General features: G+C 35.3%; 1 protein-coding gene across 2 annotated transcripts; it reads right to left on the bottom strand.

Annotated features, from left to right (window-relative positions):
• Positions 1–1,005: 1,005 nt before the first annotated feature.
• On the bottom strand, positions 1,006–15,439 carry LOC145562342 (vacuolar-sorting protein BRO1-like). Of its 2 annotated transcripts, none has more exons than XM_081622586.1 (8): positions 14,653–15,439; positions 13,075–14,025; positions 12,078–12,167; positions 8,766–8,834; positions 8,022–8,162; positions 5,055–5,103; positions 2,102–2,205; positions 1,006–1,902 (listed from the first exon to the last, which is right to left on the bottom strand). In XM_081622586.1, the coding sequence occupies exons 1-8, from the start codon at positions 15,331–15,333 to the stop codon at positions 1,279–1,281; spliced, it is 2,709 nt and encodes a 902-aa protein (XP_081478712.1). In that variant the 5' UTR covers positions 15,334–15,439; the 3' UTR covers positions 1,006–1,278. The 2 variants fall into 2 exon arrangements, with proteins under 2 accessions (XP_081478712.1, XP_081478713.1); XM_081622587.1 differs by having other exon boundaries at positions 13,075–13,935.
• Between the last annotated feature and the right edge of the window lie 5,860 nt (positions 15,440–21,299).

Below are 21,299 nucleotides of genomic sequence, written 5' to 3'. Positions count from 1 at the left end.
AATAATTTATAATTCTTCTGTTTACATTACGGAATACACGAACGAAAATAATTTATAATTCTTCTCTTTCATAATAATCGCAACACTTTGATTCACACATATGTCAATGCAGAACTTTGACCATTAATGTTTGTAATTTATAAATTGTACCTAAAGACTAATCCTAAAATAACTAACATAGCAACATATGTTTCTTATATATTAGTAAAACACATAGTCAAAGTAAGCATGTGAATAGTGGAAAATTAAAGTGTTGCGAATATTACGAAATGGAAGTATCGCACGTAACTAACCTAGTTATCCGACATTAACTACACAAGTCGACTCATGTTCTTGTCATGCACTCCTAAAATTAATATCAACTTATGATACAAGTTCTGTCAAAAAAATAGATACGTTATTAGTTAATTGCAATCATAAGGGCTACATTTATCTTATAATACTCCCTCTATTCCATTTTTTTAACATACTCACAACATGAGAAAGTAAAGCTCCTTACCAGGTATGGACTCTCATGTCCAATACCTGAATTAAAAATTATATTTTTTTTTATTTTTTAAAGGGAAATGAATTTTGCAAAGTAATTGGAATAAGAGCTGGGTAAAACATTTCACCCACTAAAAAAGGAGAAAGTATAGCCCCTTGCCAGGTGTGGACTCTCATGTCCAATAATTCTAAACAACATTGGCAGGACCATTGATTAGTATGTCTTCTAAACAAGCAAACGCATATAGTTCCTAAATGCAAATAATTCTCTCTTGCTCATTTCATTTCCGAACACTAAATAAGTAAGAATCTCTATTAACTTGATTAGAATTTTTAATGCTCAATTTTCATTTTAAATGAGCAATATAAAAATAAGCACAACATTTTGACATGATCATGGAGCAAATTTTTAATTCAAATTAAGTGTTACCCATTTCAGACTTCTTGCAGGTGTACTCTTCTATAATAGGCATATGTGGCTATATGCATAAGCTAAAAAATTTTGAGTAAAAAAAATCATTGAATCAAAACTTTGCGGTATTATACACTGCTTTCAAACAAATATCTACCATCAAAGATGTTGCTATAAATTTTACAAATGATTATTAGCACTTGGCACACCCTGGAAAGAATTAAGAGCCTATACATGAAGGGGCAAGTTCTCAAATACAAGGCATACATTTAGTGGGATTCTTCAATAAGTGATTACAATATAATATTGACATATGGCAGTCCCTGACATGGACGAAAACAGTAAAACAAAAGCAAAACCATGGCATCACAATGCAGACATCATTGTGGCCTGTAGTATCCACTTTGATGAGGAGGGTAGGGACTTGGAGCAGTGTATGGTGGTCGAGGGTAAGATGATGGCTGTTGGCCATGTGCATTATAATATGGACCTCGCCATCCTGGATAAGCAGGCTGCCCGTATTCATAACTGGTTGGAGGCTGCTGGTGTGGTTGTTGCCCTTGTTGAGGTGGGTATGGAGAGCCACTTGAAGATGGAGCATGGTACGGAGGTGGATGAGGTTGCTGAGAGGGGCCTTGTGTGGAACCATAAGGAGGAGCATATCCAGGCATTGAGGAACTCTGTGGTGGCTGATAATAAGGAGGAGGTGCTTGAGGTCTAGAAGCTTGGGAAACATTTCCAGCATCTGCTTGTTGCGGAGATGGGTGATAATAGGAGGGAGGTGGCTGTGCCCTAGGAGCTACATTTTCTGTTTGCTGTGGAGACATTGTTCTTGGAGGCTGATGGGCTTGGCCAACTGACGGGTAGCTTTGATTACCCGAGTTCCTATCCTGGAAGCTGAGGCCTGATATTTGTCTCTGCACATCTTCTATCATTTCACGGCACTGGATATTTCTGGTCATCACAAAATCACTACACTGTTGCTTTACATTCGTAATTGCATCCTGTTTCAAGGAAACACCACATAATTACTAGTTTACTACATCAATCACAACTGATTTAGCAGTATCAAATAGTCTATTGGAAATTATTAATCATTATGGTCAGTTTGGTCACAGAATAACCAGTACAGAAAGAAGTTGCTTTGCAAATTGTATAATCTCGAGATTTGAAGTAATATTGAAGATATCCAGATAGACAGACCTGAAGCGTTACATAGAACTTGAGTCCCTCATTTATGTTATCCTTGATTTCTCGGTACTTTACTATGGCAGCTTCAATCTGCTTAAAGCACTTCTCACGAGAAGCTGTAATTTCGTAACATAAACTATTAAAAAAAGGATGATGGAAAGTAAAGGCATGATGCATGTATTAATGTATTATGATACCTAAACCACAAAATTAAAGGAGCTGTAAAAGCCCGCCACTTAAAGTTGGGAGGAATAAAGAATAAAAAAAACAATGCATTGTCCCACCCGTCCCCCCAGCACACTCTTAAGAAAAGGAAACAAGTATATATAGGTTTAAAGAACAAAACCAAGGAAATGAAAAGAAAAGGTATGAAGTCAAGAGACTTCATGCCTTCCCTTTGTCCTTTGAGACTCTAAACACAGATGAATTGCATGAAGTCTCCTAAATCCACTCCAATTCTAGAATCTTCCCTCTCCATTTCTCAAGCGAACTTACATTATTGACTCAAGGCGCTATTACCAATGTTAGTTTATTATTACTCGAAGTCGATCACATGGTAAAAAATTAAACGAGTATGACTATCCTGATTCCCTGCCTCATATCTTTCTAGGATATTGCTTTTTAGCATGGAATCTGTACTTGGTTAGCACACAGAATAGAATAATAATTGCAAGTCCTACATAGCTAAAAGAAAGAATGAAAGATAGCTCATCCTTGGATCACTTACTCGAAAAATGCCGTGATAAATGGTGATTTTTTATACTTTTCATTACAAGTTAATTAGAGAAGAAATAGTTTCTCATTAATAGTCATTGACGAGCCTCATGACAAATAAAACCTAGAGTGGTAAATTGAGAAAATTATGTCAGATTTATCCACTCTTCTAAGCAGATTTTCTTTTCCAATACAAACTCAAACCTTCCACAGCCAAAAACTTCTGAAAAACAAGCAAATTATTAGCGGTTGTACTTTAGAATGCAGCTTAAACAGTAGGGAAGGAAAGATCTGCATGAATCTTGATGTCCAGCCTCACATGTTTTCAAGTAATTTCCCATCAGGCATAAATTTGAAGTATTTAAACAAATAGGACCATGGCTTATGGGAAAATAATATCATCTCATGAAAATACAGCATCCAGGACTTCATTCTTTGTCCTTTTTAGCAAGAGAGTAAGGGTTCTTTTTGGAGGAGAGAAAAGGGGGCATTTAAGACTGAAGCCTAACTCTTACAACACTTTGACCCAACTTCAAAGGCTTGTATATGAACTTCCCTCTGACCTTTTGGAAAAAAAATATATATCAAACCAATTAAAAATAATAAATATAAAGCCTTGATTAGAGAATCTAAAGGGACAAAATGAATTGATGAAAATAAAAGATAAGCAGCAGAAAATGAAGGTTTTGCAAGCTGTATTTGTACAGCTTGTATTTGTACTTGAAGTTCAGTGAAACTGAAAAAAAAAATTTAAGGATGCAAGCTAAGGCTAAGATGGTGATCTGGGAGATAAAAACAAGGACAGCTCCACCTTAAAATTGAGAAAAAAAGACTCCATCCTAATAAGACGAAGGAAAGTTTGTTAAACTCAAATTTCTATATGATTAGGATGATATATGCAGCAGGGATGATAAATTTGTGATGAGACCATTGGGCTTGTTCAGCACGAAAATCCTAGAATGCCCATTGATATGGTTTGTATCCAGTAGAGAAGTTGCCTGCCAGATGACTGAACAAGCTCACCAGTTGCAGAATACAGAAAATAAAAGAGCAGCAAGAATCCCATCAAAAGAACCACATCTAATATTGCATCTCTACACAGACAAACTACTTTAACGTCACCAACAAGTGGTAGATGAAAATGCAAGCAGCTTTCAACTACGACCCAAATGCAACCAACCCTACAACTCCATCCATAACAAAATAACAATTCGAGACCAATAAAATCCTTCTACTTAATCTCTAGTCTTTGGCGTCAAATGAAAAGGTTAAATGACAGGTACAAAACAAATAAAAATCACAATAAGAAATCAGCAAATTGATATAGCATAGGTATTACTAAAGTTGAGTACAAAAGTCAGCACCTTCACAAAAATTTTAAATGCTTCGTGTGGACCAAAATAGAATATCAAAGGCAGGGTAGCAACTACTTCCTTAAACTTGCAGTTGCATACATATATAAACTATTATCTCCATGAAGATAAAAGAATGTACAGTAAATTTGTGATGATTCAGATCAGTCACACAGCAAAACCAATATAACAGCAATGCAAGATTGCAAGTTGTAATAGGCTGGTTTTTGGACTTGGAACTTCTGATTTTAACTAGCAAATTAATAAAGATGGAAGCTATAAAATTGATTGATAATGGTGGAAGGGTTACAAAATGATAGGGTTAATAGCTTTAGACTATCACTCTCAAAATAGCTTGAGGCCATAACTCTCTAGGTTTTCCAATACAAAATTCTGCCTATCTTTTCTTTTCCCCTTTCTTTCGATTTATACTAAAACTAAAGACTACTAACCTAGTACTAGAATACCATATTACCCCTCCTTAAGCTAGTCTATTACAAAATTATGGAATGTATATGGTCCAGATAGAATCAAATAGCCTGACTATTGACACTAAATATAACTATGCATCACTGTACTCGGATTTTAACTTATAGTTAGACAAAAACTACTCCCATTATTTATTGCATTAAGCTCTGATATTGTTAGAAGAAATTAAGCAACAAATACAATAAATATTCATAGATCTAGTCTTTGTTAACTTAACTGAGAGAGAGAGAGAGAGAGAGAAAAAAAAAAAAAAAAAAAAAAAAAAAAAAAAAAAAAAGAAGAAGAAGAAGAAGAAGAAGAAGAAGAGGGGACACATAATAATTTCTTGATAGAGATTTCAGATATGATTAAGCAATGTTAAGAACTTGAGCAACAAACATAAATGCAAACTCTGACAAAAATAAATTTACCCTTGAAGTCTTCAAGATTAAAGATAGCAGAAAACTGATCATTCTGTGCCTGAAACAAGAAAGCCAAGCAATAAGGGAGCAAATCACACAATACAATTATAGTACAAATCCTGAAAAGCCTAGAAATTGCCTAATGACAAGCTAAATAAACAAGACACCAAAAAATCACTTTCTAGAAACGCAATGTTTCAACTACATTACCAAACGGCAAGTAATAACTCGTAAGGATGAACATTTTTGACAGTAGTGTTCTAGAGAACAGTTATAAGTGAGATAGATGCACATAATTTTTCCTGTTACAGAAACACACAATGATATGGTATAAAGATAGAGGCTTCGAAAATTAAAAATATCTGTTACTGTAACAAGAAAAGAACCAATTATCCTAATGAGTCGTAGCTTACAGGTAACAATAAGCAGTCAGGTCACATCAGTGATTACAGTAACAGTTAACAAATTGCAGATTTATCATTTCAAAAGCAGTGCCACAAAGAGTTGACACTTTCTTGATCTGAATTTCCAATTAAGAAATTTGAAATGTAAAAGTCCAGATTATCCAAGACAATTTTTTTATTCATGAAAATTATAAATTGAAATCAATAATTCCTGAATAACCACGACAGCCACACCAAAAGGTCTGATCAGAATCAGACACCGAATGCCTATCAAAGCTCTTGAGACACGAGACGACGTCCAAAGCAAAACCAAACAGTAAGCCTAACAGCAGATATTTTAAATCTTCCTTTCCAGCCAGATCACCACAGAGTCCCCATTAAAGCACAAACCAAAATTTACTAATTCCTCTGTTTCCTTTTAGTTGACACATTTTGACTTTATACACTATTTACATAACTTACTTTGACTTTGTTTTATGATTTAGTGTTAAGAAAAGACAATCATGTGGGGGCCTTGTTAGATTCGTCTTAATGTCTATTTTCAATATATCACATTTTTATAACTTTTACTAATATGTAATTGAAAATATTTACATTTAAAAGTATGCGTGGGAAAACGTGCCTAAATCAAATGTGTTAGCTAATATGAAACGGAGGAAGTATATATAATCAATAGTACTCTATTGCAAGTGTTTCGAGAAGTTTGCTAAAGAGACTTTAGAAATTATTATTTGTTGCCAAAAAGAAATCAATCAATATATTATACTAAAAGACAAGCAAATCAATGTGAGGCTGACACATGTCACTCTATGATTTGCTTGTCTTATAATGGTAAAAAAATAATTTAAAGAAACCTTAGAACAATAATTTTGGTTAAAATTTATTGTATAAATCATTTTGATTCAGAATTTTGTTAATAAAATTTGATAGACTCTAAACTATTTGGAAATAAGTTAATTTATGGCAACTTATATTTAATGAATTTATGCTAATAGGTTTAACAATTTTTTGAAATGATTGATTCAAATATAACCTATATACATAATTTTATTATAACTATAATACAGAGTATCTTTTTTCATAGTATATATAATTAATTTTGGAATAATAATATTTGTCATCAACTTTGCCATTACATGTAATCTTTTTCTTAATTATATTACACTTATTCACGTTCTGCAATCTTTTACCTTTTTCACTTTTACCTTTTAATTGATAATAACTCTATTTCATTATATTCGTCTTTTTAGTTTATTTTAGGGTTGTTTCGGGGCTAATGCACAGGTATTATCCGGAGTCTAAAATGATATTTTTTTGAACAAATAGACATGATGAGTACCATGTACTAGGGTTGTACTTTACTGAACCTATTCTAAAATTTATATGAACATACTAATGTTCAACATATTTTTTAAAAAATACTATCCCTGCTTCTTATTACTTGCAACAAAGAGGTATAATTTATGGGATATAAAAATATTTCTTAGTTGCAACTAACAAAAAACGGAGTTAGTATTAGTTTTTAAAAGTCAAACTTAAATTTTTGTGTACTAGTAAAACCTATATAGAACGTTTATCATAGGAAAAAAATGTTTTATTAGGGTGTTTATAACTAATTTGACTCTTCCACTAGACTAAAACCTACAATTAGGAAAAATTGAAAGTAAATTAGAAACAAGAATAACGTAAAATTTTATTTTATATTTGACGGGAATGTAAAATATTATTAGCATTGTCATTTCTTAATCCCTTGGTCATTATGTGAGTCTATATTTGTGTGTGTATATATATATATATATATATATATATATATGTGTGTGTGTATGTTCATTGTCATTTCCGAAGCAATGCAAAACGGGTATCATGCGGGGTCTAAAAATAGAAATTTTATTGAAAAAAAAAAAAGACATGATGAGTAGCATGTACTAGGGTTGTACTTGAGTGAACATATTCTAAAATTTATATGAATCATACTAATGTTCAACATATTTGTTTTTTAATATTACCCCCGCTCCTTGCAAGTTGTAACAAGGAGGTATTATTTATGGGATATAAAAAATCTCTTAGTTGCCGCTAATAAAAAATTAGACTTAGTTTCAAAATTTAATTTTTTGCTGTAAGTAAAACCTACATAAAGCCTTTATTCATAAGGGAAAAAATATTTTATCATGATGTTTATTATTAGTTTGACTCTTCCACTGGATTAAAACCCACAATTTGGAAAAATTAAAAATAAATTAGAAATGAGAATAACTTAAAATTTTAATTTATTTTTTATGGGATCGTAAAATATTACTACAATGATGAATGTTTGTATATACGGGAACGTAGTATTTACATTGTCATTTCCTAATTTATCCATTGATCACTATTGTGAGTCTTTATTTGTGCGTATACACAATGATGAATGTTTAATTTGTTAATATTGGTGAGTCCATTATTAATCATCAAGTAAAATTATAATTAATATGTTGATTTGTAAACCGTGCATCGCACGGGCACTATGCTAGTTTACTTTAACAAAATAACAAACTAAAATTAAGTTAAATATTATAACAAAAAGATTGATGACCTGGATTTGCATCAATAGCTGCCCTTGTGCCTGGATATTTCTAGAAATCTCTTCGCAGATGTGATCATATTTTGCAATTTCCTTTTTAAAAAGGTCCTCATAAGATCCAGTGGATGTCATCAGCTTTGGCAGTATGTCATCCTGAAACAAATGGCATGTATGTCAACCAAAGTAGGCAGTAGAATATGACAACAGAACACTACATAACATAAGACGTGTCATGCTATATGAGCTCCTGCTACGATGACCCAAAAGGGAACTCTACTGATATTTTACCCCTTATTTTCAATAAACACGTGATCCATACTCTTTGGAATCCCTCCACCAAGTAACAAAGGGTAATGTTTCAGAAAGAATAAAGGCAGCTAACAATTATTAGTCAAACATATAATTCGTTCAGAGGGTGGTTGACGCCTAGTTAGTAGGAGCCCCTATGCTATTTCTAATCTGAATCATTATTATAAACAATATATATGACTAAAACAATTTGAATCATTAAGCATCAACAAAATTTAAATCCTTAAAAAGTTTCACAAGAAAAACTGAAAAAAGAAAAGGCAAAGGAAACAAAATAGCAGCAAATGAATATATCCAAGAAGAGGAAAAAGAGGATTATGTTTCGTAGCCCAAGAACCCCACAAAAAAAATCATCAAAATCAATTCTGTTAAAAATTATTCACATTGGAGCCACTGGGGAAAAATGCCAACATTAAAGATTTAAAAGCCTGACACAATCATGCACACCTTTCTTTTCATTTCTTTAAGCATATCTTCAAGGCCTGCCCGTTCAGCTCCGAGAGTCTCCAGTTGCCTCTGCACAAACAAGAAGGTAAGGTATAATGATAATGAACAAGAAAACTAGTTTTTTGCCTCTGCACAAAATCAAATTCAAATTTGAATTTAGTTTGAACTGATATAAGCATTTGATGTAAGAAATATCAGATTGAAACAACATACAGTATACAATTTACAATGCTGATCATTCAAACTTACTTCCTTGATAGCAAATAGGCCTCTACACTTGAGATCAGAGGGATATAGACAGAAGTAAAAGACAGGGAGAGAAATTTAAAATTTCTTAGCAGAAAGTAGAAACAAGGATAATAGGATATTAATAATTCATGCATTTTATTTATCTCTTGTCCTCATGGAAATCATCGCCTCCACAGTCTACAATACTAAAGTATCATTTTATTTATGTACGGGAAAGGAAAAGAAATCAAGAAAGCTAAAGCCACAATTATTTTTTGGCTAACACGAGGAACATAATAAATTCCTTGTACAGTGTTTGAGTTGTGATTTATAGAAAAGAAGGGTAAAGAAAAGGGAAACCTTCTTTCTTTTTTCCCTCTCCCTATTTTTCACAACCAGAAGCCCTCTCCCTTTCCCCTCCCTCCAGCATAGCCTCTATGCCTCCACAACTATCCTCCAACCTTCCTCATCTTCTTACGTGTATCCACGGCCATTGAATAACAACCAGTATTACCTAATACTCTGGATCCCCCAGAGAATTGTCTATTGAGAACACATGCATATTGGAACACGCATACTGGTATGACGGAACAATTTTTCTCAAACTTAACATAATTGGGTAGTTAATTGTGCTCCATGTATTAAAGTGCACCGCAGATAAGGTAATACTGCTAAGAACACTAACGAATACCTTCTCAGATTACCTTCTCTCTTTCAAACCCCAATATCCCAGCATTGCACAACCACATTCCTAGAGTGAACAGGAAGGACTAAATTCAAGTCTATGGTAATTGAAATAGACTGAAAATTCCAGATCAGAAATCTCGAACAGCCATTTTTAACCAACATGGCATCACATTTAAGCGAAATTTTATGGTGATTGCAGCCTGATCAATTTTGATTGAAATTGGTATTTCACTAGATCGCAATCACTCAGATCTACATTTTCCGTTTCATTAACAAATTTGGAAATGGCAGATATTCTAGTAATAGTCTTTGGATTTATGGTAGTTTCACATTCAACTATAACCACTTCCTGCTGTCAGGTGTTAGTCATTTAATTCTTCTTCTTTTGTTATTATTGTTGGTTTATAAGAGAGTGAGTGGGTGATATTGTTTGCATTTGGTTGTCATGTTATTGGTCATCAAGGGGATAATGAAAGGCGATAAGAGGTGGAGCAAGTTTCTGGGTTGGACAATGGGGATGGAAAAACTATTGAGAAAGAAGTGGGGGTGTGCATAAGAAAGGAAGACTAGTTGCAAACCATGGTGGGGGTAGAAGGATGGGATTAGGATGACTATTATGGAAGAAGTATAGGGTAGGTCCTGGTACCATGCCTCCATGGTGTAATGCGTAAAGATCCCCTGATGTTATAGAGCTGGTTTTTTCATCATCCCCTAATGACCTTCCTTTCCTCCCAAACTATTTTATTAATAAACCATTGAAACACAATTCACATAGCTCTTCCGTAAATTTAGTTACTTACATATATAAATGTAATTCACCGTTTTTACTTTACTTCGAAGATAACATTAGCTACAAGCATCATCTCCTTTTAAAGATATAGACATCGTTGATCATCAAGCTCACAAATTGTACATCAAGCAGACTGGGTTATTGCAAGGACATCAAGCAGAATAGGTTATCACTAGTAACATTCCTCAACCTTCTAACACTCGGCTGCCAATAGGCTTTTAATTCTTAGCAATGAGGGCACGAGGGATATATCAGAGATTGCTTTACCACATGATCCTTGAGCTGATATATTTTTAGGATCCAAATTACTGGTCAAGGCCTCAAGGGTATTTCATTAGATTTTGTGGCTCCAGTTATGAAAGAGGGGAAGAGAGTAGCGTGACTTCAGAATAAATGAACTTAATTATCTGACAGTGAAATGGATGGCATCTATGATGCTATATGTTGTTGAGCATACCCCTACTATTGCTGCTGTTAGGAGGTACTTGCATATTGCTAGCAACTGAAATCATGTGGCACAACTTGTTGTATTCTTACGACTTACATGATGGTTCATACCTTCTTATGATTCCAGAATTCAAAGCATTGATGATAGAAATGAGATAATATCTGATGGCCATAATTGCTTTTTAACAAACCTATCACTTAGTTTTAAAGGGTGCAAAGCGCACCACGGCGCAAAGTCCTTGGAGCCTAGGCGCAAGGCCAGAGTCGAAGGCGTGCACCTTTTTGTAGGTGAGGCGCACTTTATTTGTATTTATAAATTAAATTAATTTTTCTGTTATAAGCCTAAAAAAAGACATTGGGAAAGTTGAAAGGGCCATGTGATCAATAACTAGGGTTCTTGAAATGGAATTGGGGGATATGTAGTATTGAAGAAAATCTAATCGTTGCAAAGTCAAGTGGTGTATTTTCTTACACAAATAATTGTGTTACACATTAGCTATTGACGCCTAACAACATAAGGTGAAAGGCTCAAGCAGCATCCTAGAAAAAAGGGAATAGGTTCGCACATTTTGTAGGTCTTTGCACCTCGCAAATTGCGCCTAGGCGTATCTCTTAGGCAGACTTATTTAAATTAAGGCCTATCATAATTAAGCCATGGACACCAGACTTAAACTTTTATGACGAATCCTTTGAAGCCATTCCATCGTGAGTTAGAGCGTAGACAGCCAAACTTGAATCAGAGTAGTTAAAGGAGTGATTTACTAAGTAGGATAGGCATTCTAATGGTAGTACCACTGTATGCTAATGAGTGTACTACCAATCAAATAAGAGTTACATATAAAAGACTTCTGATAGAAGATAGGCAAAACTGTAGCCTTGCCATGTGTGATGAATCAAGAGAGAGCCCCAGTCGTCCTAACCTACAGCAGAAGGCAACAAAACCCCCGCAGCAGATGGCAAACCATGGACTAATCTAATATATAATCATTCTATATGGATCAGTAAAAAAAATAATAGCCGTAATTGGGGACAAGTGATTAAAGGTAGAGACACAAAGGAGACAATGAGAATAATTGACAAGTTCATTTACTTGCATTTGCATTATACGCATATATGCGTAAACAACTATGTTAAAACAAAGAACAGAAAATAAATATTACCAAACTTTGCTTCAAAGCTCCAACAACTGCATCCTCATTAGCATCCAAAGACATAATTGGCTTTGCAAGAGTTGGAAGTGCAGCCTCAATCTGACAAAGAACAGAATGAACCATGAATGGGCTAGTATATATAATTAACAGGAATATGCAAGTTAAAAACTTTTTCCCTCGATTTTTCCGGATGGTGAAGGAGGTTTACAAACAGACTCATTAACACAATCAATCAAAAGGTCAACCAACAACTCTACGAACAGAATGCACCATAAGGCTCAGGTCAAAGCGCAATAAATAAATAAAAATAAAAAATATCAAGTGCACAACTCAAGACTACGCATAAAAAAAGCTGAATGATTAAGTCCCAAAAGGTGCTGAAGAGTCATTTTAGTATTGCAAAGAGATACTTTGTACATGTGTAAGATACAAACATTACACCAATGCATAGAGTTGCCAGTAGCAGACACTATGACAGTACATACTTAAATGCAAGAATTTAGAAAAGCTTTATAGGAAAAATGCAAAACCAAGAAAATGAACAATTTTCCAGTGATTGCTAGTCATGCTAGATGATGAGGTTTTACATTATATCAGCAGTCTCACTTGTTCCTTTATATATCCTATCAGCAATAAAGATCTTTCATAAGCAAGGCAATAAGCTGACAGCCCATAACAGAGACTATGGAAAGGCTAATGCAATAAGCAAACCAAACCTAAGTAGCTTAATTTCCCAGAACACTTAACTAACTCCTGCAATACTAAAAAATCCTCATATTCAAAAGGGAATATAAGAATCATATGATCCAATCCACTTGTCGATCAGATTTAAAAAAAAAAACTTTTCAAGTTTGGGTATACAGTAACAGAACCTCTCTAAAGACAACCATGATAAGAGGTAAATGGTCCTCACAAATATGCCTATTTTATATGCTTCAACACACAAAAAACAAGAGGGTATACTATAAACCAAAATGACATTATTAAGCAAGATACAGGAACATACAGGTTGGCGATCAAGTATGGACATGAGGGCAGAATGGTCTTTGACAGAACGCTCAATTCTAGCATCACTTTCTCCAGCTTGCTTTAAGTTAGCAGCAAATCTGTTCAGCCTATCCAGCAGGTTCTTTGTAAGTGTACTGGATTGAGGCCTTGTCCACCGTGTGCCAAACTGGCTTCTAAACTGAGAATCCTCTTGAGCTTCTTTCTGTAAAAGTTCCTCTGTCTGTACCAATAATTCATGATTGACCCTTCTCAGATCTCTAAGTTGTTGTAACTCACCATCTAGTCCAGCTGGACCACCACTAATTTGCACTGCTTCCACATCTTCTCTGAGATTTTCTGGAAGGCTCACATTCCCTTCTAAAGCAAGAAGAGATTCAGGTAAGTCCATTTCTTTAAGCCTCACTCTAGCTAGCTCGCTCCCCTGCTGCAGTTTCTCAGCTTGGGTTCTAATAACATCATCAACCATCTCAGTGTACTTGGAAAGAGCTTTTGTACTGCTGTCTGGAACGAGAGATAAAAACATCTTCTCTTTGCTCGCATCCACTATCTCATCCAAAGGCATGGGTTTTACCAATGAGAATGCAGGTAGAGGAGCCAATGAACTGGCTTGTGGTACCCTTTGCAGGTACACTCTATCATTCTCTTTCATTGCCCTCTCCAGATTGCGATTAAGACTTGCCTCAAGCTTACTAACAGCATCCAGGAGCTGGGCAGGAGCTCCTTTAGTTGATCGCTTCACATCAGATAGAGCACTAATCCCAGACTTCAACCTAGCAATTTCTTCAGCTATCTCCTCTTTCTCATGGAGCTCTAAACTATACCTGTAGCAAGCCTCAGCAAAAAAAAGAGATGCCTTGAGCTGCACATGAGCGATCCAAGTCTTGTCAAAATGATAGTTAAGAGGAGGAACACTGAGTGCAGCTAAAGCTTCTTCATAATATATTCCAACCTGCGGTTAACAAATTTTTAAACACATCCTGCTCAATTAGGAAAGGGAAGCTTCAGCAAACAAATTAAAAAGCAAAAGCTACCATCCTTCTTTCCAAGTAAAAATAAAGCTGAATATCATTGGATGCTTGGCAAGAAACCAAATCTACGCTGGTAACTCCGTAATTGTGAGCCTATATAGTTAAACTAAAGACTATCATATCAAAACAATCAGCAAAATTTACTGAGTTCACAGATTCACAACTGTAAAAAAGAAACTGCATACATTCTCAGTTTATTTGCCATGAGGATTAATTTCCACAGCCAAGTATCACAATAGAAGGAACTCCAAAAGCCTAATTTCTTGCATTTAGAAAGGGTGAAAAAGACGATTTACTCCGAATGTCAATCTATTCTTCAACCTCTCCAAAACTTATTGCAATATATGTTAATAGAATGGAATCTATCTTCCTTAGTTTCATAAATTCCATCAAATTCGAACAACAAACCCATAACTTTACTCATCTAGGAAAAATGATCAACAATCACAAAAATTCACAAATCACAATCAAACCCTAATCAAATTCTCTAAAATCCCATCTCAAACACAACAAAACTCGACGAAAACTCGATTTAAAACCCAAATTACCTGACGAGAGATCTTGGAACAAGCACCAGGAGTACTCCCTTTAGCAATACTAGTCTCAAAAACACATTCCTGAGCCTGAGCCAACATCAACCTCTCTAACATCCCAGCACACTCAACCGAAACATCCACAGTCGCCGACCCACCAGCAGCCGCCTTCACCGCCACATTATCCCTCAAATAAGCGAAAACCCCGGCCGCGGTAACGAAATTATGCACCGCCTGCTTCCTCCCCTCCACCGTAGACCGATCAACAGACAACCCAATCTGACTATACACAGCTCCCAAATTAAACAACACGGCCGCCTTCTCGAGGTGCAGATTAATCTGCGACGATTTGTTCTTTGTCTTGAAAGCATCAAACCATGTGAATTGCAGAGAATTGATGTGATCTTTATCAGACGAAATGGGAAACCTAGTTTCCATCAAACAAAGGCATTTGAAGTATTTGAGCAGAGTATCGCGCTTAGCAGGGGGTGAATCGGTGGATTTTTCGATGTCGGAGCGGAGTTGTTTGACGGTTTCGAGATCGTCGTCTAGGTTTTGGGCTTCGCGCTCGGAGTAATGGAAGGTGATGTAGTTGCGGAGAGGACGGTAGAGGTCGAGGGAGTTGGTCTTCTTCTCGTAGATTGCTAGCATAAGGTTTGTTGTTGCTGCTGATGAGGTCGAGGTTGAGGTCGCCATTGTTGAGAGCTTGAGGAGGAGAGAGAAAATGAGAGATTTTGAGGGTGATGGACACTGTCCGCGTTGTTGTCCTTAATCACGAAGGAAATTTCTCAAGAAAGTTACTCGTACAATTTTCATACTGTCATTTACGGAGTAACGGAGAGATTGTTATATACACGCGGGTACATTATACACCCATAGGTATTTTGTTTTCATTTTGATAATCATTTTTTATTTATTTAATCAATCAATAATCAATCAATCAATAACTTAATAATACTACTAAAAGCGAAATCAGTGATGACACATGTCATTCACTGGTTATCACTGGTTAAAAATTTTCCTTCCATTTTTTCTTTTTTTTTTTTTTGTCTTTTTTTATTTTATCAATTTTTCGTGAAAATTATTTATAGCCTATAATATTCACCTAATAAAATATTCTTATATGTATATATTTTATATTAAGAAATTTTTAATATTCTCCAAAATTTCTACAATATTCTCATGCTAATATTTGTATAATAATCTCATGCTAATATTATAATTTGGGAAAGCCTTACTTCTATATTAATCTCATGCTAATTTTTTTTTTATAATAGTATTTGATGTTTTATTATTTTCCTCACCTTACTTGAATATTATAATAAAAACCTATGACTCACTCATTTTTAAGAATTTGATTTTTACATATAGAAAACTAAAGTTAAAGTTAACTAAACTTGTATAAACCAATGTGTATGTCAAACTACGTCAACAAAATAAGGACAAGATAGGGTATATAGCATGGGTTATAAATAATCAATATATAGACCCTAAATTATTTTTATTTTTTTTTATAATTATAAAGTCTAACACATCAATAGCCTTAGAAATTTACATGCATCATTGTTAAAAAAAAAAAAAAAAAAAAAAAAAAATTCTATATAGCTATTGTTTTTTAAGTTTATAATTGTAATTCTTTGTTTATATATAATTGTTAAATTAATGTTATAGTTTGTTAAATAATTTTATAAAATCCGTGCATTGCACGGGACTTTAACTAGTCATCAAATAAAAAGCAAAAGTTTACCTTGAGTTAGTTGGGTATACGCCACACCCGGGTGTATATAACAAATTCTACATTTAATGTACTCCCATTAAAAATATAGAGTACAATTTTAGGAATGACAGGTCGTTCAATCTTAGATGATATTCATATTTCAAGTAATAAGTCTAATTTTACTAACGCCTAGTCCTCCCCTACTATTATATCTGAACACCTCCTCCTGTGGACTATTGTAAACTCAATTTTGATGATTTTTCCCTTCATAATTTAGCCTCGGTGTTGTTATTGGGGATCATTTAAGAAACCATATTGATAGTTGTACTTATAATTAGGCTCTTACGCAACTTTTTTTGCTGAAGTCATTGCCCTTTTTCATCCTTTCTCAATACAGTATCGGGCGGCAAATTATGTTGCCTCTCTTAGATATTCCACTCTAACACACCAAGATATAACCCCATTTATGAATAGCAAATTTTCTTATTTTTCGCTTTAAAATAGATTAAGGCATGGTCTTGCGAGAAGACATTCCTAATATGTTCCATTACAAAAAAAAAAAAAAAAAAAAAAAAGTCATTAATCAAATTAAAAATAATTGTTTGAGTGTATCAATTAATTTCAATCTTCTACTAAACAAAGTTTGATCCGATGGGAAAGTTTGTATCTCACAAGTCATAACCAAGAGGTTGTGGGGTCAAGCCCCACTAGAGGCACTTTGGGTGGGGATTTTCTTACCCTTCCCCCCTACTCCCAAAGTGTCTAGCCCGCTAATCCGACCATTAGGACTTAAGAGATATTTCGGCTGGTTAAGGCACTTCTCTTACCAATAAAAAAAATTGAAAATTTAAAAAAAAAAGAAAAAAAAAGCCGAACTATGGGTCATCTTCTCATAGTTGCTCTGATTAGTTTGAGCGAGTTAGTAACCTGCTGACAGGATAAAGTCATATCTCCTAATCAAAAGAATTACCTAAGTCCTCTAATTAAAGTAGATAGGGAAGTAGGGTCGAACTACAGGGAAACAAGTCAATTTATCCCTAATTAATTAAAATAACCTAAATTATTAAGTAACCAAATTGTTGTTGTAAAAAGAAATAAACTATGGAGAAATCAATTAATAAAGACCTAGGGTATGGGTTCACCAATAAATAATACTCCAAGGTAAAACATAATAGTCAATCATCAATGCATCAATTAACCAGATTGTAAAGGGTTTTCGCTACGTATTACAATCACAGAGTTAATCTATCGGTATTAAATCGCATCTCTCGAATCTTGACTTAACCATTTATAAATTAATTTGTCCATTGAAACTAAGCTTAAACATCAATTCTCATCTCTCGAATCTCGAATCAATATTTCAAAACTCATACAATTAAACCAGGTCTAATCTAATTGCATAGTATTAAATCAATCAATAGGAAATTAATCAAGCATTGATAATCAACAATAATAAATTACCCCTTCATATTATTTATGGATCCCCACAAACCCTAGAAAGAAAACTACTCACACATAATTAAATCTAAACTAATCAAAGCAAATAAACAAGACATGATGAATTAAAGAAATTAAATTACTGAAAATAATAGAGAAGAAATCGTTACCAAAGTTAATCAGAAATTATGAATTAAGGAACAAAGTTGTAGAGAGAGAAAACAAGAGAGAAGTTTAAGCTTAAGAGAAGATTAAACTAATGAAAGAGAGGCAATTGTATCAAAAGCAACTAAAACGTATTTATATAAAACATCAAAAATCCTAATTAAAATCTAAGTAAAAATCGTCGGAATTAACTTCAAGACACGCGCCCGGTCGAGCGAAGCACCGCCCGGCCGGGCCCGCCTTTTTCATCATGAATGCTTCTCTCGCGCCCGGTCAGGCTCGAGCTCGGGCGAAGAGCTGCTTATTCCTTCTTCTGCCCCGCCCGATCGGGCACGCCTCAGGGTGAGGATGCCTGATCGGGCAAGGCCACTTGGGCACTTCTTTGGACTTCAATTGGGCCTTGATACTCAACCCAATCCAAATTTCCTCTAAGGGGCTTGAATACTCGGTGTCCAATGCCTCGTTTTCTCAAATGTCGAGCCCTTAATCACCGGTTTGATGACTCTAACCGGCCTTGGGCATGGTCATGCTCTTCCAATGCTCGTAGTTGCTCCAAATAATCCCGGGAAAATACTCCAAGTGTGCAATTTCCTACAAAACTCAACCAAAACTACGAAAACACTGGAAAACACAAATTAGTAATAAAAGTGGCTCTAAAGAGCCAAAAACACTACTAATTATGACCAAGGGACGGGGGTAAATCACTATATAAAATAGACATATCACCTGCTAAATAGGTTAATTACTTGTATGGGACCACTTTTCTTATTTAATTACGTACATAAAAACACATATTGTTGATTCATAAACTATTGTGTGCAGACGTCCGCACCCAACAGTTGGTGCAGGCGGTATGGCATACATACTCATTCCTCCTTTCTCCATATTCTTCTCTCTGAAAATCAGATTAGTTGGGTACCTTTTCTCTCTCCTTTTTCAAACCTCCAATTCTAGGGTTTCAATTTTAGATGTAAAGCAACGATTTGCGATATGGAGGCCGCAATTGCAGGGGTGAGAGTTCGCAATTGCAGGGCTGAGAGTTTGCAATCACAGGGATGGAGTTCGTAAGGGAGGTGCAGGTTGTGGCTCAATCTCAACGTCAAAGGTGGTGGCAGGCGGCGAGTTAATCGAAGGCGCGGAAACCAGCACCACTACGAAGAGCGCAAGCTGATGATTTGAGCAACGAAGAGCCAACACTACAAGAATCAGGTCAAATAGCGATGGATCGGTTTCGACGGACCTGAAAATCTGTCGGAAAAATCGATATTTCCGACGGATTTATTTTCCGTCGGAAATTTACGACGGAAAATAAATCCGTCGGAATAATTGGACGTTCCGACGGAATATTCCGTCGAAAAAGGTCAATTCTGACGGAAAAATATTCCGTCAGAAATTTTCGACGAAAAAATCCGTCGGAATTATAATTTAAAAAAAAAGAAAAAAATTTTTTCTCTAACCCTAATCCCCTTTCTTTCGCCCCCTTTTTTTTCCTCTCCTCTTTCCTCTCTTTCTCTCTCCTCCTGGTCCTCCTCATCCCTCCTTCTTTCCTTCCTTCTCTTTCTCTCTCCTCCTGTTCCTGCTTCTTCTCAGTCCGCCCTTTCTCTCCTCCTTTCCTTTTTTTATTTCTTCTTCTATTTCTTCTCTCCTCTTCATTTTCATGTCCTCTTTCTTCTATCACCACCAACAACAATATCACTGCCATCACCACCAACAACAACCAACATCGCCGCCATCAGCGCCACCAACAACATCACAACCACCGTGCAACAACAACGGCAATGCCCAACAACATGAATTGCAAAGCCACCGCGCAAGAATCGTGAACCGATTGTAGATCTAGTTTTAATTTAGGTTAGATTATAGATCTAGTTAATTTTTTATGTAATTGTAATGTTAATTTATCAATTTTTTAGATAATTGTATAATTATATGTTTCCTTTAATTTTTGTTGTTTAATTATCATTTTTTTTTTCAATTTTCTTATGAAATTCTTGTTAAATATGTAGATCTAGTGGTTTTGATTTATTTGTGTGGTATTTTTCGATTTTATTGTCTTTATTTTCGTATTTTTGGGTTGATTTTCGATTATTGGGGTAAATTTTCGGTTTTTTTTGCTAAGTTTTGTGTTTTGGGGTTATTGTGTAAGTGTGGTGGTGTCGGTGTGAGTGTGGTGGTGTGCAGTGGGGTGGTGTCGGTGTGAGTGTGGTGGTGTGCAGTGGGGTCTGGTTGGGTGGGTTGGTGGTGTGGGGTGGTAGCTGGTGGTAGGGGCTGGTGGTGCGGGCTTTTTTTTTTTGTTTTTGTTAAAGAAATTTCCGACGGAATCTGATTCCGTCGAAAATTTCCGACGGACTTTTCCATACCAGAAAAACCTCTTCCGATGCATGAAATCCGTCGGAATTTCCGTCAGAAAAGTGTTTCCGACGGAAATTCCGTCGAAAAAGGTCGATTTTCCTACGAATACTTTTCCGACGACACTTTCCGACGGAATTTTGTCGGAAACACGGTTTTCGACGGGAAACAGGGTGTTTCCAACGGAATTTTTTCGTTGGAATTAAGCTGTTTTCTAGTAGTGCGAGAAACCTTAGATTGAGAGCCAAGGGTTTAGGGGTTTGCTGACGGAAGGTAGATTCTAGGTCGTTAGATTCTAAAACTCCTTCAATCAAACAAAATTTATAACCAAACCTACGTACTTCTAGTATAGGGGTAAGTCCGAGTCAAACCCAAAGGAATGGAGGCAATTGCTATTGTCTTAAGTCAAGCTATTCCGAAGATTGAATAGTCGGTTTGGTAAAACAAAAGAAAATCAACACAACAAATTCTAAGAATAGAAATCAATATCAAGACACTAGGGAATTAGGATCCACATGCATTCACGATAAATATGCTAATTTGATAGGAAGTTGATCAATCGAATAATGCGAGGGAAAATAGTATTTGCTAGGGGTAAGCGTAGAAGGGTACCCGAAACCGGAACCTGTTGCAGCAGGTTCCTAAAAATAGGAACCGGAACCTATTGCAACAGGTTCCTGAAAATAGAAATCGGAACCGGAACCTGTTCAACAGGTTCCTAAAAATTGGGAACCGGAATCGGAACCGGAACCTGCAGGTTCCTGTTCCGGAACAGGGTAACCTGCCTTTCAAAGTAAGCTTAATAATTACTTGATTTTCTAGAATATTTAATACAAAATTACAAATACTTATATTAATATCATTAATTAAACCTTTAAGAGTAAGATGAAAAATGAATAAGAGGAGGGAGAGAGGTAGGTAATAGCTTTTATACAATTTTGATATAGGGCTTTTATACTTGGGCTTAAATGATAGGTTTCGGTTTCATGTACCC

Source organism: Chenopodium album, chromosome 10 (genome assembly GCF_948465745.1).
Source record: "Chenopodium album chromosome 10, dcCheAlbu1.1, whole genome shotgun sequence".
Classification (NCBI taxonomy): domain Eukaryota; kingdom Viridiplantae; phylum Streptophyta; class Magnoliopsida; order Caryophyllales; family Amaranthaceae; genus Chenopodium; species Chenopodium album.
This window is presented reverse-complemented; position numbering and strand designations above follow the sequence as displayed.